Below are 26,917 nucleotides of genomic sequence, written 5' to 3'. Positions count from 1 at the left end.
AACTTTTTAAAGTTTATGTGTGCCTTGTATTTTTTTTAGGTTTTTTGTGGGGAGGGGTACTGCTTGTTTTTGAGTGACATCCATGGCACTCAGGGGCTATTCTCAGCTCCGAGCTTGGAGGTCACACCGTGTGATGTGGAGAGAAACTTTTAAAAACTTGTTTCCAGGAACTGATGGGACCTGGGTCACATGCAAAGCACGAACCTGGCCTGTTGAACTCTCTCTCTGGTTTTTCTCTATTTTTATAAAAATCTTAACTTACGAGTGACTCCCTGACCCATTTCCCATTGTTTCCCATCAACAGCCATTAAAGAATCTTTACACCATCACGGACAATTTACTCTTTATTGGTTAAAAATGAGGGAAACATGCAGGAAAATACAAAGTTCAAAAAAAAAAAGGAGAAAAAAGTCAAATATTTTACATCTTCCATATCTAGCGTAAGTCATGAGGAGGAACCTCCCTTTATTGATATACCATTATTCTATTGTCCAGATTATCCAACAGTATCAGCTGGCTCTAGGATTTGGGTCAAAACTTAAGCAAAAAACCAACAAACCTATTAGTCATGTAGAAAGACTGTACGTTTCATAAATAGCATTGGCACGTTACCTTGTGCTAAACCAGCCCCTCTCCCAGCACCAGGGGTGCTGGGCACCTTGGGACAGATGTCCGTCCTGAACCCTAACTCTGGGAGAGGCAGGAGCTTCTCGCCAGCTCACACGCTGCCACGTGGGCAGTTTCTCTTATTTCTTAGACCACTACACAGGCCAGCAGAGAGAGTCCACCACATGTCACACAGAAGAATTAACACTGTCCTGGGCTTGGTGTCTGACTCCCAGCAGAGTAAAAAAAAAAAAAAAAAAAAAAAAAAATTAACGGACAAGACAGAGAAAAGTCCCAGCTCACGGCCAACGTTGTGCCCGTCCACCGCCCCACTGCAACCCCAGGGTGACGGCCAGGGGGACACTCTCAGCAGGGGACGGGCCGCTGCTTCTCCCAGTCGGGGTGCCAGACCACCCCACCAGAGGAAAGCTAGAACACAGTGACACCACCCCTTGGATTCCTAAGTGAGATTAGGATTGGCTTGTCTGACTCTAAGGTAAACCAGTAAAATGTGGAGCCCCCCAAAAGAAAAAAATACCTATCTCTTTTTCACACCTTATTCCCATCTCCCTGTCCTTACCCCTCCCAACCCCTAAAAAAAAAAAGTTAAGATCTTTCCAGCAGGCACCTCAACCTCACCAGGCTCAGACCCTCTAGTCCACATTCCTCCCCACTCCATCCCGGACTCAGCCCCCGTCCTTGCTAGCATCCACTCTTGTTCCCTACAAGCCTTTGCAGACAGGGCGGGTAAAGAAAACCCACATCTGATACTACTCAGAAGAAACAACAACAATAACAACAACAGAACAAAACAAAACAAAAAAACGGCAAGTCAGTGTGGGGAAAGTTTCCAGAGATACTCACTCAGAGATTTTAAGAAATGGGTACAGTAATTCATTCCCCAACCAACCATGATGGAAAAAGCTGGAATATTTCTCTAAGAGGCAACTCTCCTTTCTTCATGGGGACAGGGTCCACCTCCAAGTGTTGTTTTAAGGCCAAATTGAGTATCCCTTTCATATACAAAGCCTGTTAAACAAAGTTTTGATTGTGAAACAGTAGGAAGAGAAAAAAATCAACCCCACTGATTATTCACATATTGCATTATGAGTGCACTTTTTTTTTAAAACCAAAAGAATCGTTTATATTATTTCTGTAGAAAATCAAATGAACACTGTCCATTCATAAGTCCGAAAGGTCACGGCACATGTGGTTTCACTTTCCATCCTGGGTCCGGTGCAGCGCAGAAGTGCGGCCCCTCCGAAGGGTCAGTGCAGAGAGGGGCAGAAGGCGGGCCTCTGGGCCAGCGTGAGTCTCCTTTATTGCTGTAGAATCTCGACCTTGCATTTCTCCTCATGATGTGGAGGCCAGGCAAACTGATTTTCACGGGAGGATCAAGGAGCACTTTTTCTCCAATTAAATTTGCTTTAGATTTGAAAATAAATACTTGCACAATATGAGATATGATTTTTTTTGTTGTTCAAGAACCACCCCTGGGAAAATTAACATTTTAAAACTTGATGTTTTTTTTCTAAAAACAGTCCAAAGTACCCCTGTGAAGGATCCAGTGGCTGAAGTGTGACCACAGTCAGATGTTTCGCACCAGCTGAAGTTAAGGCTAGCGCCCCTTCTGAGAGGGAGCAAAGATGAGGGGTGCCTGAGAGCAGCTCCAGCAAAATGCTTAGAAATATCACAAACAAAACAAGAACATAGTTTTGGTTGCCTCTATCTGAGGTTGTGCTTTTTTCCTAACAAATGTTGCTAGAATTCACATCAGAGGCAAAATAATCAAACCAACCCACCAAAAAAAACCTAAAGCAAATCATCTTCCTCATTAAAAGAAAAAAAAAAAAAACACTAAATTCAAACTCCCTGTGTTCCGGATTCTAACGGCTACTTCAGCAGTGGAGACATGCCCAGAGGCCCCCACTGGCCAGGATGGGAGAAGGGGCAGGAGGCGAGAGTCCACGGAGCTGCTCCTTCGCCCCCCGTGCCAGCTGTCACTGCAGTGAGAGGACAGCGCTGCCTCCTAGGGCCACGCACAGGGCCATGGCGTGGATAGAGGAAGGCGGGGGACACAGGCAGCTTACTAACGGAATTCTCGGGGTGCTGGCCACCGGGGATCCAACTTTCCTTTCCCTGTGGGGAAAAACAGGGGTGATGGCAGGAGGGACGTAAAGAAAGACCTCTAAAGCTCTTTGCTGGGAGGCGTGTTGCTGGGTTCTTTGGCAGTAGTGGGTTGAAGCCAACAGAAGCAAAAGAGAGACGCATGTGTGGAGTCTCCGAGAGCCGCCTCTTTCAGGGCCGGTTTAGCTGATGCTGAGCTGGGCAAATCCTATTAGTTTACCATCATCAGGAATATCTGACCCTTCCACACCAGATGCCTAAGAAGCAAACAAAATGAGAAGTTGTAGGTACCTACTGACAAAAGTATAGCGATTAGAACTATTAGCGGGACTGTGGGAAGGAGGGTGCTGGGCAACAGGGTCTTGGTTTACAAACAGAAGACAGATGTGTCTCTTCCCAAAAAACAGGGCTCAGTATAAAGTCGAGTCAAACGAATGGCTAACACAGTCTGTGAGAATCGTCAAGAGCCCGGGATAGGTGGTTTCCTTGAAGGGAGCCAAGAAAGGGAGCCCATTCCAAGAAAATGTCAGCCCAGGAGCTTGAGGGGGGCTCAGTAAACGACCACAATGTTTTAACACTCTTATCACTCAAGGAATATGGTCTACAGAGGCTGCTGGTGTACGAAAAGTGAGATGGTTTAACGGGGGGATGGGATGAATACCAGTTTGAAAGTGACAGATCGATTTGACTGAGGTTCTTCCACAATTTTCTGCAAATTAGCTGCCACTGTAATCACAGAAATAGAAAGAGTAATGAGAAGCTAAGTTAATCCACTTTCAACCAAATTTTTAAAACTTTAAAGGTAGTTTAGGATCTTCCACGTACAATCAAACTGGAAGCAGGACGATAATCAATCATTCTCCCAGTGGAAATGTCTTTCAAAGACAACAGCCTAAGGCTTGGGGTGAGTGAGTAGCTATGTGTGCCGCGGTGCCCAGGTTCAAACCGAGCCTCTCAGAGAAGAAAGTCGGGCCCTCTGCTTCTGAGCCATACCCTAGCCCTGAAAGTCATTTTTAAACTTTTCTCCAAGTAGCGCAAATAAACCCTGAATCACTGTCCAGACAAACTAGTGTAAGATGCTGTATTGACCTTGGGCAGACTCACAAGTAGAAGAGGAATCATTTGCCCATGCGTGGGTGGCCCTCGCCTGCGAATCAGCAAACGAGGGTCTGTGCTGTCTCCCTTCTGTTTGTGGGCAGAGGATGTTTTTTTTTTTTTAAATTAATTAATTAATTTACTTATTTATTTATTTGCTTTTTGGGTCACACCCGGCGATGCACAGGGGTTACTCCTGGCTCTGCACTCAGGAATTACTCCTGTTGGTGCCCAGGGGACCATATGGGATGCTGGGAATCGAACCCGGGTTGGCCGCGTGCAAGGCAAACGCCCTACTCGCTGTGCTATCGCTCCAGCCCCGAGGATGGTTTTTTGACACCAGAGCAGAACAAGGTACACAAAGCACCATTACTTTCTGACCTTTTACAGACGACTGTGCTGACTGCCTTAGCCCTGAGGCTCTCAAGCTCTCTGGTCTACTGGCCCCTTTCAGAAAAATTAATCATCTATCACTCAGTATCTCCCTGGAAACCTACCTTCTTTACGTGAACAAAAAGCACCCCTCCTTCATCCCATGGGTGCTGTGCCCTCCTGGGGGTGGTGCCCCCTACTCTGGGAAGTGAAGCCTGAGCCCAAGGCCTTGCCCTGCAGGGGACATGTGCCTCTGGTCTTCCTGCCCCTTTGCCTCCTGCTTTTCCTAGGACTTAAATCCGAATATGATGTTGGCAGAGTTCATCCTCCAAAACAGCTCTAACATGACCAACCTCGCTGTAACCTCTGACTGTCACTTCTACCAAGGATTCCCAGCGACTAGGTATGCTTCATGTACTATTCTCAGCGGTCACATGCAAACTCAGAAGTGAGATTTCTGTTTTGGTACGGAAATGTTACTTTAGCAAAGTCAAGACACATCCTGAGAACCACCAGACTTAGTTCTAGGGCCTAAGGGCAGGGCCAGGGCAGAGAGTAGTTACCTATTACTAAATCCCTTCCATCAACCAGGCCAGCAGAAATGAGTTCCTGAGAGACACCCTCCGCTGTATCTGCAAGGACAAAGAGAAAGGTGCTGTTTCTTGTCACACATGTCCCTGTGACTTTTCCGAGCCAGCACAGACCCCAGCTAGATGCAAATTCACAGACCAAAGAAGGCAGATGGCTCTCCCCCCAACATGACAGGTTCTTCTTACCAATGGAGTTATCTCATGTAAGAAACTCACAGGACTAGCTAGAGGGCAGAGTCCCTTATCAGTCTGATGGCAAACACCAGCTCAAGGTAAAGAACGTCCCAAATAACGGTGTTACTCAGACAGGTGCCAGGAGCTAGCTGGCAGAGAGCCAACACGCAGGTGCAGAGAAATCTCCTGTTGAGGCAATCCTACTCTGGTGGAGACTTATGAAATCCAAGACATGATATAACAAAGACCTCTAGAACAGAGCTTTAGTCTCAGCCTAGGAACAAATCGCAATCTTTTCATGCATGCCCAGTTTGCGCCCAGAGTCCATGAGGGATGGTGCTTGGTTGCAGTCTGGGGGTACCAGACTCCCAGTCTTGTTTCTTCTGTGTGTTTGGTGAGGAGTGAGAACCGCTGTCTCACAAAACTGGAAGTGAATTCTGGCTTACACGTCTTTCCAGCTTTGCAAATGTAACAAGTTACTTTACTGCTGAACAGGGGGATAAATCATCTTTACTCAAGGAGGTACTTTGAAAATTTAACAAGATAATGCTTATGAAATGTCTTCACAAGCTGTGCATCAGAGAAAGATTCATTACCATCTTTCTGCACTGGAGAGGTTTTCTAAATAGTTAGCAGTATATAAATTGCCTTTTGGGGGCCACACCAATAGTGCTCAGGAGACTGAATCCAGTGTCCCACATGCAAAGCACATCCTTCAGCCTTTTGAGTTATCTCCCTAGTGCAATAAACTGCATTTTTCTTAAAGTAAGATCCCCACCCCCCTCAAAACCATAAAGCTTTGAACTGTAACATTTTTTAAAACATAATAAAACATTTCTTTGACTACAAGTGAAAAGTTATTTTGTATGCAGTGTCTCACCTCTCCCAGGAGTAAAGTCAAATCGAATATCATTTAGTTCTTTTTTCGAATTCCTATGAAAGAAAACGTAAAAAATAAGGTTCTGAATATATACATAAACATTCCACCAATGTACATTCACAAAACCACACTTCTATCCCCACTGCTCAGATCTGCCCAAATGAGTCGACAACACAGACCTTGAATGGTCATCAGATCAACACCATCAACTGATCAATATAAAAAATTATACCTTTAAGATGACTCTTAGATAATATGCCCATTCCCATATTATCACTAAAAAGATTATAATAAAACCAAGGAAAATCTGCACGAAGACAGGAAGGTGGCATGAGATATCTTCTGCAGTTTCATCCCTACTTTTACCAAGGCACCTCTGGCCTACCTCTGGGTCAGCCTCGTGGACTCAAGAGAATAAAAGGCACAGTGCTCTCCCAGATCCCAAAGCTCAGGGGCTGAGAGTCAAGAATACACAGAGTGGCACAATAAGTCAAAACTTTAGAAGTACTTTTTCACTAGGGGTTAAAGGAACTGGCTGAACTATGGGGGCATGGCTCCTGAGAGTCAAATATGCTGATTGGCAAGGACATTACAATGCTCTCCACCTTAGGGACTGAGATAAACAAGCTGCCTGGAGTTTCTGCTGAAGGTGAAGAAATCAGAACACTATGTCCAAAGAAGCCTGGACCATCCCCTGAGACCCAAATCCATTGATTTACTTGAAGATTACACTGAGGAGGTTACCGAAATTATGCTTAAATGTACTTAACCAACTCCAATACAAACTGCCCCAAAACTATCTGCACTAATTGCTCATTGCACCAGTACATTACCCTCCTCTTCTGCATTGTCTATTACCCCAAATTGGTTCCTAGCTATGTTAGAGACACGATGCAAACAACTTCCAACAAAGACCTGATTACCCAAGGAAATGTTTATTCCCTCATTTCTCTGTATTCTTCCCAACAGCCTAGAGTGTACTATGCACTGTTTACTAGTTATTTAATCCACTGAATAAAATTAGCACTGAATATTCAGCATCATTTTAGTGATTGAGTGGCATGCCAACCACAATGCCTTCAAAGACAACATATGGCACTAATGTCATTTATAACGAAATTATTCTTATCACTGAATTAAATGGTGTTATCACTGCTTCCAGTAATTTAATTTCAAATTTCAGAGTCTTCATTTGTGAGAACTAAGACTCTAGTCTCCTCTTCCCAAAGAGCTGGGGACACAGTCCATTAAAACATTATTATTTTAAAAGGCTAGCATAAGTATCTTCTTCCCTTCCCTAAAGCACACATTACACAGAATTTTTATACTATTAACTACTCTAATATTTCAAAACAAAAAATTTGAGAGCCAGGGGTGGAGGTGTTGGGTCTGGGGATGTGCAGGTAAGGAGTAGGTGCCAGAGACTGAACCTAAAGCCTTATACATGCAAACTAAGCTTCTACCATGGAGATGCAAAACAAAGTTTTAAAAGATGGAGTTCACACTTTCAATACAGAAGGCCTGGGTTCAATCCCAAGCACTACATAGTCCCCCAAACACTGAAACAACTGATGCCCATACGGAGATCAGAGAGTAGCCTGCTTGCTTTGGGGCCACTGAGTACCACTGAATGTGGCCTCAAAGCAAGCATGGAGAAAAAAAAAAAAGAAAAAAAAGAGGGGCCAGAACAATAGTAGAGCAGGTAGGGCATTTGCCTTGCAAGTGGCTGACCTGGGAACAATTCCCAGCATCACCAGGAGTGACTACTGAGTGCAGAGCTAGGAGTAGTCCCTAAGCATCACTGGGCATGGCCCCAAGAGCAAAATAACTAACTAACTAACTAACTAAATAAATACATAAGAGAAGGGTGGGGGAAAGACTTTTATTATGAAGCTACATTCCTGATTCCAAGTGGTATTCTTTTCTTCTATGCCACCCAGAAGTTTGCTTGCTTCACAATCAAGTGGTACTCTTTATGTAATATTAAAATAAAATACAGCCACAACATATTCTATCTAGTCAGTCAGAACTACCTAAGACCAGGTAAAAGGAAAGGAAAAGTAGCCAAAACTTATTTCTTCATATTTAAGGATATAATTTGAATTGCTCCCACTGATAAAGCCAAAACATTCTAAAAAGAGCTCTTGTTGTATCTATCTCTAATTATGGTCTTACTAAGAAAATAAGTAGGAATTCATACGTGGAATGAAGAATTAATTAAAAACTGAGTACTCTTTTAAAAATGTTAGCAACAGTGGCCAGGGTGATGGTTCAAAGGGCTGGATGCAATCCTTGAATATGCGAGCCCTGGGTTCATGCCATCTCTGGCTACGTGGTCTGCCTAAGACCACCAGGAGTAGCCCAAAACACAAACAAAAATCAAAGATCAGTAGTAGTTAAAAAAAAAAAAAAGAAAAGAAACCTGGCCAGAGTGATAGTAGAGTGGTAAGTGCATTTGCCTTGTTTGCTCAGATTCTATCCCCTGTACCCTATATAGCCTTCTGAGCCCTTTGAGGAGTAATTCCTGTGTGCACAGTCAGCAAAAAACAGACCAACTCAAAACAAAACCCTTCCCTTGGCCTCCCAGATGAATAATTTTTTCAGAAAAGTGTCTGTATGTGTGTGTGCTCACACGTGTGTGCACACTGTGGGGGGGTGGAGTGGGGGCCAGACTTGATGGTATAAGAGCGTAACTCCTAACTCTGTGCCCGGGGTCACTCCTGGCAGTGCTCAGGGGCCGAATGCAGCACTGGGGACTGATCCCAGGTGCCCTGCATGCAAAGCATGTGCTTAAGCGCCTTGAGTCCAGTTAAGACTTTACTTTTACCAAACACATTTATAAGTACAAAGGGATCAAAATAGTTATTTAGATCATAACTACACTTATAGCTGCTCTGGCAAGAAAGCTCTGGAATCCCAATCTAACAAGCTACAAAGGGAAAGGAAGAAAATGACAGATGGCTCAGAGAGCACTTCCAGCAAGCCATCTGCGAAGGCCTTTCCATGGCCCCCCCAGAACCATCACCATGCATAAGACTTGCTGTAAAAGAAAAAAAGAAATCAAAACTACACTTGGAAGTTTCTCCTTTCTCTGTTGAAATAGTAAGGTCCTTAACCTGACACCTCCCCATCAGAAAGCACTTCAGTCTGGACCTTAACAGCACTCAATACTGAGATGGTCCCAGTGGCAAGACTCATCTCTCCCACACTCCTACTGCTGATCCCGTACTACACACACACACACACACACACACACACACACACACACTCTCCCACACCCCTACTGCTGATTCCTTGATAGGCTGTTCCTCTGTTAGTTGGCAAACTACACACACACACACACACACACACACACACACACACACACACACACACACACACACACACACACACACACACACCACTGAGATGGTCCCAGTGACAAGACTCATCTCTCCCACACCCCTACTGCTGATTCCTTGATAGTCTGTTCCTCCGTTACTTCACACAGATACACACACACACAGACACACACACACACACAGACACAAACACACTTACACACTTTCATCACTGCTAGGAGACAAGGAAGAGCACGTGCATAGTCACAGAACCTATCCCCACCCAGGGACTCACAGTTACTTTTCCTCTGAGGCAAGCACACAGTACTGGGTGCTATGAAGATGCCCTGGGGCACTGATAGAAAAGGTGACTGCCAAAGAGAACACAGCACACTCAAAGTACTCAAATAATGAAGGGAAGAGCTCACTTACCTTAATCTTAGTACTAGACTAATGGGGATCTTGGTTTCTTGTGAGCTTGCTCCTAAAGACGGAGCCTAAAAAGTATCGAAAGGTATAAAGTCATTGCCTGGAATCTTAAGTGTGGTGGAGACAGCGATCTGCCTCGGAATCATCCACGGGCCAGCAAGTTTCTTCGTCTCTGTTAGGCCATCCTGGCCCCTAGGACAGTCCCTGCTATGGGGGTGCACGCACCCCCAGGCAGCAACAGGAGCTGAATATCAGCCTGAGTCAAACACAATTAGAAAGATCATTCTCAAACCCATATAAATTCCACACAGTCACATTTAACTTTTGTATTTTTTAGACCCCTGTTCTCTCCCACGGCGAAACACACAAAGTCGGACACAAATCTGCCAGCTATCCCACTGAATCCACACAAGCTGGAGGCTCTGGGTCTTTGGATGGCTAAACTCACACTTCTTGAAAACTACAGCCGTCATTTGCTAATCGAGGGCATTAATATTTAAGCTGGAAATATGTTTGGGAAACAGATCCAACCTTTCCACCAGCTTTCCTAAGACAATGACATCTTCTCGCACACTGCTAGAAATGATAAAGTGTAAGGGAGGACCAAGGGAAGCAGAGTAAGCAACGGCCTCTAGAGGCAGAGGCCAGGGCGAAGCCTGGCTCACACCCCCATTCCTCTGCTTTCCATCCACAGTGTCACGGGAAAAGAGAGAACCTCAGTATCTACAGTTCAACGAACAGACGTGCGACTCTTGCTCTAACCCTGGGTAGAGTCACAAGCTGCATGTAGTAGGGAGGCCTAAGGGGGATCACAATGGGACCCCGCTCGCCCCCCACTGCCGCCTCCAGTGGGCTCTGGCTTAGCCCAAGCACGTCTGTGCCTGAGAAAGCAGGCCTGCAGATTACTGCCTCATTTTAACTAAATCAACCCTCCGGAATCATAGAATATGGGCTGACCAGAGCATCATCATTATTATTATTGTTGTTGTTGTTGTTGTTGTTGTATTTTTTGCAGTTTTGGGTCACACCTGGCGATGCACAGGGGTTACTCCTGGCTTTGCACTCAGGAATTATTCCTGGCAGTGCTCAGGAGATCACATGGAATGATGGGAATCAAACCCGGGTTGGCCGCATGCAAGGCAAACGGCCTACCCGCCGTGCTGTCACTCCGGCCCAACCAGATTATTATTACATCAGCATTACTGACCACCAGCTGGGGCCAGGGCTCTAGCTAAGGGGTAGAAGTGCTGTTTGCACAGATCCAAGAGGCACTGTGTTCTAGGCAGAGAACACATGTAAACATACATTAGACAGTCAGACCAACATTAGTGAAGAGAATACCTGACAATTCTATTCTCTGGGTGGGCTCTACCAGCTGCATCTGAAGTTAAAGTCTAACCATCTCATAAAGAGCCAGTGGAGACCAGCCCAAAATTTTCTGATGCTTCAAATATTTTTCATGGTCATCTTGCTTTATTTTTGTTTGTATTGTTTTTGGCTTTTTGGGTCACACTCAGTGATGCTTAGGGGTTACTCCTGGCTCTGCACTCAGGAATGATGACTCCTGGTGGTGCTCAGGGGACCATATGGGATGCCAGGGATCGAACCCAGGTTGGCTGCATGCAAAGCAAATACCCTCTCCACTGTGCTATCACTCCAGCTCCAGCTATCTTGTTTTTCAAAACTCCAAGTAATTCCAATAAAAGAGAATCTCAAAGTCTACCATGACATCAACCATACTACACTAGGTTGTATTCCACATAATCTCCATTTTTCCCCTATCTACCAAAATGCACACCCCTGCCTTACCTGAGTTGTTTTTGCTGGCTCCGCAGGGGGTGGGACAGAGACTTGAGTTGGCTGTGCAGGAATCTGCCCAGCTGGTTGAGGTAGACGAGCAGGAATTTGTTCTGGAACTTTAAGTAAGGTACCCACTGGTTCAGTTGTAGAAAAGAGCTTTAACAAAAACACAGACAAACACAGTGCTAATTGAGTGTAAAGGGACACAAGAAACCCAAGAGTAAACCCTAAACACAGCTGGGTGTGACCCCCAAACAAAAACACATAAAAACAGCAAGAAAACACAAATACCGGTCCAGAGCGGTAGTACAGTGGGTAGGGCATTTGCCTTGCACACGGCCTACCTCGGTTCAATCCCCGGCATCCTATGTGGTCCCCCACACACTGCCAGGAGTAATTTCTGAGTGCAGAACAGGAGTAACCCCTGAGCATCGCCTGACACCCCCACCCCCCAACAAAAAAATAAAAACACACAAATGCCCAAAAACAAAATAACACAAAACAAAAAGCCTAATTCTTAGAGTTTCACTCATGTAATATAGTAGTAACTAATTTTCTTCTCCAGAATAGCCATCTTTTTTTTTTTTCTTCACCCAGCTTTGTTTTCAGGGGGTTACACCCAGCAAGGCTCAGAACTTTTTCTTGGCAGAGCTCAGGGGACCATATGTAGTACTGGGAACTGAACCCAGGTCAGCCGTGTGCAAGGCAAGCATCTGGCTGTCCTCTCCATCCAGCCCCTATGGCATTTATTGCTAACTATTTCTACTCTATCCCTCTGTCCATCAAAATGGCATCGCCAAATACACTGCTTAGATTTCAGTGCTAATATAAAAGTCTGGAGCGACAGTTTTCTATGTCTGGGAGTCTTTAGCTAGTAAAAAAGAAAAGTGCTCAGCTGACGCTTTCCTTTGTTCTGAAGTGAAATAATTTTACTGAGGGAAGATATTAGTCCTTTTTTATTTTTTGGTCTTTGGGTCACACCCAGAGATGCTCAGAGGATACTCCTGGCTCTGCTCTAAAGAATCACTCCTGGTGGTACTCAGGGGACCACCTGCAGTGCCTGCGGATCAAACCTGGGCTAAGAGCAAGGCAAATGCCCTACCTGCTACTATACACTTTGGCCCCCAATACTAGTTCGAAGGAGAATGTGGGAGGTGGGAGTGGGGGCAGGAAGAGGCCAAGTCACATATACTTTAAAGATTCTCTAATTGCAACTACTTACCTCAGAATTTGATAATGACTCTTTCACTCGGGGAGACTGAAAGAAATACCAAAAGAAGAGGTGTTAATTCGAAATTCAAATTGCTTATAGTCAGTCCCATGCTGCATGGAATGTTGAAATGCTGGTTAACTCTACTTCATTCATTTCATTCATTTTCACTGGAAAGTCACATTTCACAAAGTACAATTCTGTCTACATGACATGTTCATGGTATCATGTGTCGTGGAATAGCAGATTCCAGAACAAAGGATATATCCAACACCTTCAAGCTAATTATCCATCACCTTTTTGAGCATTATAATACTGATACATGCTTTGAAATTTTTTAAATTTATTTTTATTAAAACATGATGATTTACAAAGTTGTTCATAGTCCAGTTGTTCCAGGCCTACAATGCTCCAACACAAATCCCACCACCAGTGTGACCTTCCTCCCACCATTTTGCCCCAGTTTTTCTTCTATCCCTTAGTTGCCTACTGAGCAGGCACATAAAAATCTTACTTCATGCTTGCTCCAATGAAAGTTAAAGAAATGGCAAATGGAATTATCAGAAAATAAACCAGTGTCAATTTGTAATGACTGGTTGCTATATTTTAATCTATGTAAATAAATTCATGTCACTAAATATATGCATATTCTCATTTACATAAGTAAGTTTTCAACTCTGCATCTAAAATATATTGCATTAATTTTATTTTTATTATTACTATTATTATTATTATTTTGCTTTTTGGGTCATACCCAGTGATACTCATGGCTTACTCCTGGCTCTGCATTCAGGAATTACTCCTGCCATGCTTGGGGGACCATACAGGATGCTAGGAATCAAATCTGGGTTGGCCACATGCAAGGCAAATGCCCTACCCGCTGTGCTATCGATCCAGCCCCTTATTTTGTACTTGACTATGTGCTTTTTGATTGAGAAAATACCAAAACTAAAATTAAAAAATTAACTGTAATGTGACCTGTAAAAATTTAACTTTAATTTATTAAAGAACAGGGATATTCTTTCAAAGCTTCAATCTGTAATTAACAACTTCAGTAAGTTTAAAAATGATGCAAAACTTTAACTTATTGTCCATAGTTCAGTTTTTCTGCTTACTTTCTTCTAATATAGAATGCAGTCTGCAACCATGAATTACAGTTAGTTGTCATGACACTTCGACTTTTATTTTTTTTTTTAGTTTCGACTTCTCGGAACTATAATATTTTTTCCCCCTTTTTTTTGGGGGGGGGGAGTCACACCTGGCATTGCACAGGGGTTACTCCTGGCTCATGCACTCAGGAATTACTCCTGGTGGTTTTCAGGGGACCATATGGGATGCTGGGAATCGAACCTGCGTCTGCCAACGTGTAAGGCAAATGCCCTGCCCTCTGTACTATCCCTTCAGCTCCAAGAACTGTAACATTTTTGAAAACTAGTGTTCCCTCTCCCACTTTCATGCTTCTCATCTTCAGTTTACCTAATGTTTCTTCAGGTCAGAAAGCACCCTACCCACTGTACTATCACTCCATACCTAATTTAATTTTTATAACTGCTTTATGATGATTATAAAATGATGTTCTACCTTTAACACTCCTCCACATCTGCCAAGTCAGCACTTATTTATTATCTATTATGTACTATCTATTTATGTATCCATGTATCTACTTATGGGTTTGTTTTGTTTGTTGATTTTTTTTTATTTTTGGACCACATCAGTGGTAATCAGGGCTTACTCTTGGCTATCTGCTCAGGGATCAATACACATAAATACATGTTATATATTACAGAAGAAAAGACTGGTGAACCTTACAACAACAACAACAACAACAACAAAAATAGAGGGAGAGAGAAAAGATTTTCCTTGTTTTGGGGCCACACCCTGTGATGGTCTGGGGCTGGCTCTGCACTCAGGAATCACTCCTGGCAGTACTTGGGGACCATGTGGGATGCCAGGGGTTGAACCAGGGTTGGTCACAAACAATACAAATGCCCTGCCTGCTGCTTCGCTCTGACCCGCTCCTAACTTAAAAAATTCTTATTTATGTTACCAAAGATGGTTAAAAGGACAAGGGAAACATGGATGACATGATAAATATAGAAAGAGACTCTGAATAAAGTCTCTAAGTTTATATGTTGTACCTGTGTATTTGTACTTTGTACTTTGTAGGGTACTACAAAGCTACTAAGTATTCAGAATTGTCACTTTATATACTTCTCATGCAGAGTTAATAATAAACAGACACTGATAGAACATATTTATTGTTTTGAATATTACTTTGTTGAGCAGTGGAAGAATTAACATCATCTTTAAGATACAACAGATTACAAAGTCAATGTAACTCTAGCTCCCCCTGGTCACTTGAATGTAACATTACAAGAGATCATTAATTCAGAGGAACCATGAAAAAGCAAAAGAAGAAACCTGTCTCCTATTTGTAAGGCAGCGCGCTCCGGGCGGGTGAGGGAGGGCAGAGGGCAGAGGGCCTGAGGCCAGGTCAGACTCCCGGTGTGCACAGTGCCCCGCATACTCTGACACGAGGCCTGAGCACCAAAGAAAATTATAATCATGAACAAACAAATGTGCACATTAGCTGCAGAGCTGTCCAAGGTCAGAGCTTAATAAACAGATTTTGGCCTTTATACTGTATTTTGGGCTTGGGGGGGGGCCACACCTGGCAGTTCTCAGGGGCTATTTCTGGCTCTGTGCTTAAAAGTGACCCCACAGATGGTGCCAGGAACAGAAAGCCGTGGTCAAAGTGACCCCATTCAAGGAAAATGTCTTATTTGTTCTGTCTCCTCCAGCCTAGAACTTCATAAATTTTTGCCAGGTTTTTCTGGCAAAATTTAGTTATTCAAAAGAAGCACACTCAAGGCTGGAGGGACAGTACAGCGGGTAGGGCATTTGCCTTGCACAAGGCCGACCCAGGTTCGATTCCCAGCATCCCGTATGGTCCCCCAAGCATGGCCAGGAGTAACCCCTGAGCATCACCGGGTATGACCCAAAAGCAAAAAAAAAAGAAAAGAAAAAAAAGTACACGCAAAACTCCCATTCCAAGCTTGCTCTTTAAGCTCAAGTTCTCCCAGGAACACGTATCTTGCTTGCTTGTCTATGACTCTTTGCTTTTCCATTCTGGAGAACCCCATGAACCCTCCCTTTCAGTCCCCTCACATCTTTCCAAGGAAGTTTCAATTGAATAAAAACTTTTTTGCTCCCCCCCTGCCAAAAAAAGCACATTTCATAAACAACATCAATGTTTAATACTGATTGTTAAGATTTACAAGTGTTATTGCATAGTGGCACCTAAAAGCAGGCAGAAGGGCTGGGAATATAGCTTAGATGCAGAATCCAAAGATTTTTATTTTGAAAGCGAATATATATACTACAACTCATCCCACAAGAAAAGGTCATGATCTGTGAAGGTTAGGATCCATATCTCCCTCCCCTATTCCACTCTAGTTGTGGGTAGATTAGCAGACTTCAGGATAAAAGTTTCTATTGCTAAGAGGCCTGCAAGTACACTTATCTTTCCTTTTGCATTACCTAATCAGTCATTAATCCTATTCGATATATTTTCATCTCAAACATAGAAATTTTCATCTCTGGATCTGGGTCATTTTTATACAGCCTAAATATTACCACAATCGGCTGGAGTGATAGCACAGCGGGTAGGGCATTTGCCTTGCACGAGGCCAACCCGGGTTCGATTCCCAGCATCCCATATGGTCCCCCGAGCACTGCCAGGAGTTATTCCTGAGCATAAAGCCAGGAGTAACCCCTGAGCATCGCCGGGTGTGACCCAAAAAGAAAAATAGAAAAAAGAAATAAATAAATATTACTACAATCTGGGGCTGGAGCGATAGGGTAGGGCGTTTACCTTTCACGAGGCCAACCCGGGTTTGATCCCCGGCATCCCATATGGTCCCCCAAGCACAGCCAGGAGTAATTCCTGAGTGCAAAGCCAAGAGTAATCCCTGAGCATCGCTGGGTGTGACCCAAAAAGAAAATAAATAAATAAATAAATAATAAAAATTTAAAAAATATTACCACAATCAACATGTTCCTATCTACTTTTCCACTTTAAATTAATTGGGCTGGGTGGGGAGAAGAGTGGGAGAGAAAATGGGGAATGTGCACTGGTATAAGGATGGGTGTTGGAACATTGTATAACTGAGACTCAATCAATCATGAATAACTTTGTATTTGTATATCTCAGTAATTCAATGAAAAATAGATTTTAAAAACTTTGAAAATTTTTAATTAGGTTCCTATTAAGTTATTCAAGAAAATTTGTCATCCATGCCTGTGTTCTATCTTAACTAGTTCAATAAACAAAATCAGAGAACATAGCATTCTTCAAAGGCTCCGAGACAAAAAGAGCTCTAGTTAAAAGCGCAGATCAACAAGACTTACCCTGAGCTGTGAGATTGCTGCCTTCCCTTCCTCACTTTCCTCATCAAACTCATCGTCACTCCACTCCCAGCCTCCGTCCTCTGTCTTATGAAGACGGCCACTGGAACCCGGGACTCTCCGAACCTGCCCAGTAAAAACAGAAATGTGGATCATAGTCATGATTGGTACTTACTAGAGAGAAAACCAATCCTCTCGTATTTCAGAATAATAAGAGATAATCATATTTTCCCACTAAAATTTTTCACACAAATTCCTATTTTTCAGTCTTCACTTGCTCGCTTCACGATCCCCATTATGTCTACTCACAACCATTAACTTTTCTTCTACTTTGTACTCTAAGTTCAAACATCACAAAAATTCTTCTCAGATGAAGTGATAGTTCAAAGATTTCACCCATGGTTTTATGCCTCAAGACATTGAAAAAATAGAAAAGGATTACATAAAATAATCCCAAGATAAAGAAAACTGTGCTCTTCTAGATTTTCAATGTATGTTGTTTTATTTTGTTTTGTTTTTGGTGGTTTGTTGCTCTAAAGGGACCCAGCAGGGAGCAGTGTGGGGTGCAGGGAGGGTGCATATGGGGGCAAGGACCAAACTCAGGGTTTCACATATAGTCATATCCTGGCTCTTTTTAATTTTTAAACTCGCAATTCATTAGCTGTACAGCATATTTTTGTATCCCAGTGAATAACATTAGGTATACAGGAATATAATACAGATACAGGATATATGCTGAACGAATATACCAAAGGATGCTAATGAAAGAACTGAAAGAAAAGGAGTTAATAAAGTTAATAGGAGCTGGAGCAATAGCACAGCGGGTAGGACTGTGCACTCGGCCGGGTTCGAGTCCCAGCATCCCATATGGTCCCCTGAGCACCACCAGAGGTAATTCCTAAACGCAGAGCCAGGTGTTACCCCTGTGCATCGCCAGGTGTGACCCAAAAAGCAAAAAATAAATAAATAATAAGTAAATAAATAAAGTTAATAAACCGCCTATTCCCGAGCCATTAGACAGTCAGGTACGGCCTGCAGTGACGATACGCGGGGCCTCACGGGATGGGGGTGGAGCCGGCCCTTGTCCTCCACCACCCCAGCGAGACCCCGAGTCATCACCCACGGAACGGCCCCCTCTGGCTACTGATTAAGCTGCTTAATGGCCATGATTGCAGAGACACAAGAAGGAATTTTGGAACCCAGCAGCTTTTGGCAGAAATCCCTCCAGATTTAATAATTAAAATTTTGGAATTCCGAAACTGCAGCATCATAATTCATCATCAGCAACAGGAAACAAATTGTCTAATGTTGCCTTTTCGAGTGTTGGGAGAACATTCAATAATGGTGGGTCTGGTGTCAAAATATTGAACGTAATCAAAGTAGAGAGAGAGTAATGCGGAAATCATCTGCCACACAGGTAGAGGGAGGGTGTGGGATGGGGTTTTACTGGGGTCCTTTGGTGGTGGAGAGAGTGCACTGGTGAAGGGACACGTGTTTCATCACTATATGACAGAGACTTAAATCTGAAAGCTTTGTAATTGTTCTCATGATGATTCAATAAATAAATGTTTTAAATAAATAAATAAAAATAAAGACAATGACTGGGGAAAAAAATAAAGTTAATAAACAGCTCATCCTGTTAATAAGCACTGTGTACCATGTACTTGCAAGATGCAAAAGTAAATTTCTAGTTTCCAAAAATTCTAAGTTAAATCTCCATTTACCTTTTTAGCTCTTTCAGAAATGGTTGGCGCTCTCTGCAGTATTTTTTCTTGAAGAAATTCTTTGTTCTAGAGAAGAAAACAAGATTTTCTCTTCATAAGAAGCTTTTATTAAGAGAGAAAAAAAAAAGACCTCAGAAATATCCACAATTAAAAGGTGATATAGTAGCTGTTTTACAATGATGCTCAGGAAAGTGTCCATCTTCAATTCCGAATGCACCTTTAGAACAAGTGCCCATGGCCGTACAGATGTGACAGGAAAGGAAGGCAGCAGATGAACCATCATCTGTGACAGTTGGCCTTACTATCATCGCCCTACATTTCCAACTACAGTAAAATCCCACTTATTTGATATCACCAGAAAATGAGATGTTTACAAACTCAGTCATAAAGCTTGAAATGAGAGTTCAGTCTTTTTCACAGATTATACGTCTAACCTGAAAGTAAATTGTCCAAAAGAATCACATTTACTGATTCTAAAGCATACCTTAATTACTAAGATTACATAGTGCTCTTGGCAATTATTTCATCTACTATTATTTTTCTAAATAGTATCTCCTTCAGAAAATGAAACTTTTGAGTACTGAACCTAATCTAGGTAAACATAAGAATAAGAATAAGAATACATAAATCAAATCTTACCTTTGCTTTTTGAAAAAATTTGTGCCTTAATAATTCTGCTGCTGTTGGTCTAAAAACCAGAAAAGAAAAATTAATAAAGTTAATTCAACTATACTATGGATTTTTCCATCTGCAAAAATGGACATGGTTTCTTGTATAGCAAAATGCAAAAACTCAATATATTCCTCTGTTCTTATCCTGCTTTTCAAAAGCAAAAAGTTACATAAATTCGGTATACGTCACTGAGTAGAAAAGGAAAAAAAATCTCAATTTTATTGGCTATTTGAATTGCCCACTCAAAATTTTCATTTCTTCTTTTTAGCTTTTTGGGTCACACTCGATGATGCTTAGGGGATACTCCTGGCTCTGCACTCCGGAATTACTCCTGGCCGTGCTCAGGGGACCATATGGCATGCTGGGATCAAACCCGGGTCAGCCGCATACAACACAAATGCCCTACCCCTGTACTATCACTCCAGCCCCTCAAAATTTTATTAAAATGTTCTAAACAGGACAGAATTTTAATTTTACATTTTGGAATAGCTCCAAATTATTTTCTTTTTCAAAAAGTTCTTATTTTAAATGGTTTTCAGGTCAACAAGAGAGACGAGATCATATAGAATTCCTATATAACTGCCACCAGTTTCCCTTAATTAGTCCTAATATAATACAAAAGAAATAACTAAAAATATTAACTCAGTACACTACCACCAACTAAACCACAGAATTAACTCAGACTACTGGCCCCTACCCCTACTCCTTGCACACACATACACACATACACACCGTTCCCCCACGAACACCCTTTATGATTTCTCGTCTTGTAGTTCCAGGGTCTAGCCGAGAACACCGTGCTGTGTTCTTTCATGTTCCCTCAGAGTCCTCTCCTCTCACCTGTGACCCTTTGCCAGTCTTTCCTTTTCCTTTTCCTTGGCCCTTTAAGGAGCTCCGGTCAGAAAGTTCACTGCCTACCCACACTGGGGTTTATCTGATGCTTTCTCACCACACACAGGAGTGAGTGATGGGAGGGAGAAGCGAGTGCCCTTCTCAGTACACTGTCAAGAGTGCCTAAGCCAGTCCGTCTCACTAATGGGGATAACAGAACAGTTGCTAAGGGAGGTCTCTGCCAGATTTTCTCACTCCACAGTTGCTATTTTTCCTTTCTCATACTCCATTCATCAAAAGTTACTAAATCTAGCCTAAATGAACTACTCAAGAAGGCAAATGATTATGTTTTTAATTACTAATTTAAAATTCCTAGTTGGTACTTAGTTTTGGGGCCATAGTCCTATACCTGTGGCTTTGACGTTTTCTTTTATGATCCTAATCACATCACTTTTTTGTCTGATCAAACATTCATGGATCATTATCTTCCTATAGCGCTATCTGTTGATTCTAATTCATGGTGTCACATTCCACTGAGCTCTGTAATCTTGAGATATGTCCCCTTCCTCAGTGGACATTACGTGCAGGAATCTCCTGGGCCTGGATTTTGAAGTTTGGCAATGGCTTCTGCCCAAAATTAAACTAGTTTGGCTTCTTTTTATTTGTTTTGGGGTCCCACCACTGGTGTTTAGGGGAGATACTCCTAGTTCAGTACTCACGGAGTACTCCAACCAGTGCCTGGGGGACAATGATGTAGAGGGCAAGGAACCCAAGCAAAGTGTGTGCTCCAGCCTGTTGGAATGATCTCTGCCCCAAAACCTGGCATTTTATCAATAAAGAATTTAAAGCATAGTTTCATAATCATAAGAAATTAGCAAGGATACAGTTAAACAAGCTATACCACTGTATCTGTTACAATATTTAAATAATAAACATTTAAAGCAATTATTGGGGCTAGAAAGCACAGCAGTTAAGTACAGCAAGGCAATCCTTGCCTTGCATGTACCCGAACCAGGTTCAATCCCTGGTAACCCATTTAATTCCTGAACACAGAGCCAGGCATAACCCCTGAGCACCACTGGGTGTGACCCCAAAAACAAAACAAAAAAATAGCAATCTGAACAAATTTATTTGTTCTCAATCTAGTGTAATAATTTCCATTATTTTTCTGAAGTTTTGAATATTTATCCTCCAAAAAAGCATGCATGTGATTTTTTTTTCAATTTTCAAAACTAAATGTTTATATCTTCTCCACAGATGATAATGGGAAATATGCAATACTTTATTTATTTTTGCTTTTTTGATCACACCTGCAATGCACAGGGGTCACTCCTGGCTCTGCACTCAGGAATTAGCCCTGGTGGTGCTCAGGTGGTGCTCATATGGCATGCTGGGAACCAAATCCAGGTTGGCCACGTGCAAGGCAAACACCCTACCTTCTGTGCTATCGCTCCAGCCCCAAATATGCAATATTTTAATAGCTGTGATCTATAGGAGATGTGATAAGTTGTTTTTGCATCAAAGTTTTTGGTCATGGATGAGTTTCTCATGGTTTTTCTCTTTTCAAAGGTCTCAATAAAATACATTTATTTTATTTTCTTAATTTATAACTTTTTTATTGAATCACTGTGAGGTACACCCTTACAAAGCTGTTCATGATTGGATTTTAGTCATATGATTCTTAAGGCTTGACGCAGGGGCTGGAGCAATATTACAGGGGTAGGTCATTTGCCTTGCACGTGGCTGACCCAGGTTCAATCCCCGGGATCCCATTTGCTCCCCTGAGCACCATCAGGAGTAATTTTTGAGTGCAGAGCCAGGAGTAACCCCTGAGCACCACCTAGTAGGCAAGACCCAAAAAGTAAAAAACAAACAAACAAAAAAACCCCCAAAACCCAAAAATCTTGATGTAATGATTTACACATCAGATTAAGAGACAAGAAAGCTTTATCTCATACTTTTACCTTTTTTCTGGATCCTTTTGAAGGCACAATGAAATCATTTTTCTAAATGATTTTCCATATTTTTTCAGCATTTCCTTATCTTGAATACCAGTTTCCAAAGAAGGAGGATCATTCTGCAGTGTCAGCATTAAAACCTAGGAGAATAAAACAAGAAATATTGAATTTCCAAAGATTCAGTAAAATTAAATATCATAACTAATACATGCAGTACAGATAATCTCCCAGCATATAATCACATTTTTTCTTTTCTTTTGGTTTTGCAGCCACACCAGTGAAACTTTGGGACTATGTCTGGTTCTGCACTCAGGGGTGCCTCACAGGCACAAAAAATTTAAAAAGAAATCACCAATCCTGGCCTGCCTTTTAAGTTCTCATTCTCTCTACTTCTGCAGTAAAGGACAATCCAGTCCTTACTTGTCCATCAACTATCTCTGTTTTGACTTTCACCACAGTCTGCCGGCTTGGTGCACAGGTCTCCTAGAAAATGAAGTCACAATATTGCATCTGAAATTCTGTGTTTTTGGGTTTTTTTTCTATTTTTGTTTACTTTTAAAAAATATAAAATAAAAGCATGTTTTTTTCTAAACACAAGTCCAAATGAAACAAAACGAAAATGTGCTGTTATGAAAAACTGTCTCAGATTCAATTTTGCTGCATTTGTACTTACTGAAATGGAATCAGAATGTGAGCAGTATTTCTTTGTGAGCTAACAGATTAGTCTGCATGTAACTGCAATTGCAAGAATCACCAACTAAACCTCACTTCTCCCCTATACTAGTTTAAAAACGAGTTTGTTTCTGAAGCCAGAGAGATCATACGGGGGCTAAGGTGCTTGCCCTGCATCATACCAACCCCAGTTTGAATGCCCAGCACCGACTGCACAAATCCCAAGGCAGAGCCAGGAGGAGCCCCCGAGGACTGTTGGATATGTCCCAAATTCCCCTGCCCCTCACAAAATGCATTTCTTCAGGTTACAAAATAGCCTCCCACCTCAAGTTATAAAAAGGGGGGGGGGGGAAAGAATAGAAAAGTCCTTCCAAATTTTGTGAATATCTACTTTCTCCTAGAAAAAAAGCATGATCCTAAAATAAACTTGCCTTTTACATAATCAAACATACACTAACAATATACACATATTTTGAATTTGAAAATACAAAAAGGTGTATTATAATAAACCATGGGCTTTATCTCTCACTATACTGTAGATTCTTCTGACCCTTCTCCTTCCCTTAGCTAGTGATGATTGGGGTTTGTACAAACTTGCTAGCAATGTGCAACTTCTTGGTTGTGGTGCTCATAGGAGAGTTGCAGTGCTCACCAGGTGTTACCATACTTTAGATGTGGTGCCTCCATACATTTGGTTGTCATGTACTGGAAATCACACATTTTGCTGTGCCACTGGTATCACACTTGGCATGTGAGGTGGTACTCAGGACTGAACCTATAGGTTCATATCTGCAAGGCAGGTGCTCTTCCAGACCCCTTACGTTGTTCATATTCTTTTTTCTTTGTTTCTTTGTCTGTTTTGGTGCAACACTAGTGGTGCTCAGGCCTTACTCCTGCTTAAGGAATTGGCAGAGCTCAAGGGACCATATTAGGTGCTGGGGGTCAAACCTGGGTCAGTCACATGCAAAATTCCACCTGCTGTATCATCTTCTCCTGGCCCAGAGGAGAAAATTCGGGCATGTGCATTTTGTGACTGAAATCTCCAGGCTTTCTCAGGGTTGGGATGAGCTACCTTCCCCCACCTCCCTGTAATTCCAGAAGCCTTGGCAGTCACTTGCACACCTCAAAGTTGCCCCCAGTTAAAAAAACTACTCCAGCCTTATCTTCCTGATCAAAATACTGAATGCCCTGAACAAACACGATGACCTCTTAGTATTGCAAGTCATAATGCATAAAAGGAGAAACAAGAAAGAAATACAAATGGCCAAAAGGCACATAAAAAAATGCTATACATCACTAATCATCAGGGAGATGCAAATCAAAACAACAATGAGATTATCATCTCACACCACAGAGACTGGCACACATCAAAAAGAACAAGAACAATCAGTGCTGACACGGATGTGGGGAGAAAGAAACTCTCTTTCCTTGTTGGTGGGAATGCCAACTGGGTCACCCTTTTTGAAAAACAATATGGACGTTCCTTAAAAAACTAGAAATTAGCTTCCATCTGACCCAGCACTATCACTTCTGGGATAGTGAAGTGATATATATCCTGAGGGTGCAAAAAGGCACAGTAGAAATGACATCTGCACTTGTATGTTCATTGCAGCACTGTTCACAATAGCCAGAATCTGGAAACAACCCGAGTATCCAAGAACAGATGACTGTTCTACACGGTGGAATATTATGCAGCTATTAAAAAAGATGAAGTTATGAAATTTGCTTATAAGTGGGTGGTCATGGAGAGATCATGCTAAGTGAAGTGAGTGAGAAAGAGAGAGACAGATATAGAATGACTGCACTCATTGTGGACTATAAATTATATTATGAGACAAACACCACCCAAGGACAGTAGAAACAGGGCCAGGAAGATTGCTCCAGGGTTGGAATCCTGCCTTATAGGCTGGGGAGAAGACAGCTAGGAAAGAGAAGGGATCACTAAGTCAATGAGGGAGGGATTGCTTTGGGATGGGAGATGTGTGCTGAAAGTAGATAAAGGATCCAACATGATGGCCTCTCATTATCTGTATTGCAAACCATAATGTCCATAAGTAGAGAAAGAGAAAGAGGAAAACTGTCTGCCACAGAGGCAGGGAGAGGGGTGGGACGGGGTGAACGTGGGGTGGGATACTGGGGACATTGGTGGTGGAAAATGTACACTAGTGGAGGGATGAGTGTTCTATCATTGTATGACTAAAACTCAAACATGAAAGCTTTGTAAGTGTAGCTCACTGTGATTCAATAAAAAATAATAATTTTTTTTTTTTAAAAAAAGGAGAGGAAAAAGAAAAGTGCCTGGGGGATGGGAGATGGAGGGTGATGGTGGGATGGTGGAAAGGAAATGGGGGGACATTGGTGGTGGGAAATGTACACTGGTGGAGGGATGGATGTTGTATCATTGTATGAGTGACAAGCAATCATTAACAGCTTTTAATTGGTCTATCTCATCGATACAAAGGGGGTCACACAGATACAAATGATCACCAATAGTACTGGCAGTACCATCTTAAAACATAAAATTATCATTCTGCACAGAACTAAACTTACGGGGGAGGCTGGAGGACAGACCCTGAGACATGGTGAGAGAAGAGAACACTGGCGGAGGGAGCGGTGTTACCATGCTGAGTGCACTAATGGATTGCAGAACACGGTGATTCACTTTTCTTTTAAATCTCTTTCTGTTATTAATGTTGACAACTGGATTAGCAACTGCATTTCAGGCAAAAACTAAATCAGGATAGAATCAATAGCTTTTTAATAAAGCTGTAAGTATCTAACCACACAATTTTATTTGCACATTTGCTTGCTTGCTCATCCGTTGCTCATCGATTTGCTCGAGCGGGCACCAGTAACGTCTCTCATTGTGAGACTTATTGTTACTGTTTTTGGCATATCCAATATGCACGGGTAGCTTGCCAGGCTCTGCCGTGTGGGCTCTATACTCTTGGTAGCTTGCCGGGCTCTCCGAGAGGGGCGAAGGAATCAAACACGGGTCGGCCGCGTGAAAGGCGAATGCCCAACTGCTGTGCTATTGCTCCAGCCCATTTGCACATTTAGTCAGTAATAATAAGAATACACATATGGCTTTTGGACCCGGCTGTGGAAGGAGCATGATGGAGGGGCCCGAGGGAGCGCCCTCGGACCCCAAGCAGCCCACTGAACTAATTCCGGCATGGGACCAGAGACCCTACGGCGTGCCGAAGCTGTGGGACCCGGGCATCCCCCAATTCTTTTAACCTGTCTCTCTCTCAACTCCTCCCTCCTGAGCACAGCGCAGGGGCCGCGGTTTTCCTGAGCGCAAAACGGAGACGCCGATCCAGCCAAAACAGGACGTGAGCGCGCTTGCGGGAGTCCCCAGGGGGCGGGGGCAGCGACCCCCGCCCACCGCAGTTAGATACTTAAACCCACCTCCCCCACGTGTGCTTCCTTTTGGACCCGGCTGTGGAAGGAGCATGATGGAGGGGCCCGAGGGAGCGCCCTCGGACCCCAAGCAGCCCACTGAACTAATTCCGGCATGGGACCAGAGACCCTACGGCGTGCCGAAGCTGTGGGACCCGGGCATCCCCCAATTCTTTTAACCTGTCTCTCTCTCAACTCCTCCCTCCTGAGCACAGCGCAGGGGCCGCGGTTTTCCTGAGCGCAAAACGGAGACGCCGAGCCTCTCTCTAGGTTTCTCCATCTTATGAGCACCATAAAAGGGTAAAAGTTTGTAGTGATGTTATTTCTGGTTGTACTTTCCCTGGACTTTATACAGAAACCCAAAACCGCGCTGCCGCGGCCGCGCGACTTAATGTCATCTTAGTATGAGCAATATGTAATGGTTCCTTTCTAATGGGGCGGACTTTTGTGGGAGATCCTAATAGTAAGTCTGTTGCTGAAATATTGAAGGCAATCAAAGTGGTAGCCATCTCACTAGACTGAACTAAGCTATATCCCCACGCCGGCTGAGAAGAAATTTTCTTCTTTCTCGGGAAGAAACGCGGTGTGTCATCAACTACAGTGTGATGTCCATTAAGCAAACAGACCTGGTGGCGTGGGAATGGGATA

At 42.8% G+C, this 26,917-nt stretch overlaps 1 protein-coding gene across 1 annotated transcript in view; it reads right to left on the bottom strand.

Annotated features, from left to right (window-relative positions):
* Positions 1-331: 331 nt before the first annotated feature.
* The window catches only part of OXSR1 (oxidative stress responsive kinase 1), an 83,036-nt gene continuing 56,450 nt past the window's right edge, over positions 332-26,917 (bottom strand). Inside the window, exons 8-18 of the mRNA XM_055135531.1 lie at positions 22,202-22,335; positions 19,374-19,422; positions 18,735-18,800; positions 17,014-17,136; positions 12,616-12,651; positions 11,403-11,549; positions 9,597-9,661; positions 5,845-5,897; positions 4,764-4,832; positions 3,395-3,459; positions 332-2,990 (exon numbers count right to left, since the gene is read on the bottom strand). Of these exons, the coding sequence (XP_054991506.1) occupies positions 2,916-2,990; positions 3,395-3,459; positions 4,764-4,832; positions 5,845-5,897; positions 9,597-9,661; positions 11,403-11,549; positions 12,616-12,651; positions 17,014-17,136; positions 18,735-18,800; positions 19,374-19,422; positions 22,202-22,335 (882 nt within the window). The 3' untranslated portion in view covers positions 332-2,915. The remainder of the gene's footprint in view (positions 2,991-3,394; positions 3,460-4,763; positions 4,833-5,844; positions 5,898-9,596; positions 9,662-11,402; positions 11,550-12,615; positions 12,652-17,013; positions 17,137-18,734; positions 18,801-19,373; positions 19,423-22,201; positions 22,336-26,917) is intronic.

Source organism: Sorex araneus, chromosome 4, assembly GCF_027595985.1.
Source record: "Sorex araneus isolate mSorAra2 chromosome 4, mSorAra2.pri, whole genome shotgun sequence".
In the NCBI taxonomy this organism is placed as follows: Eukaryota; Metazoa; Chordata; class Mammalia; order Eulipotyphla; family Soricidae; genus Sorex; species Sorex araneus.
This window is presented reverse-complemented; position numbering and strand designations above follow the sequence as displayed.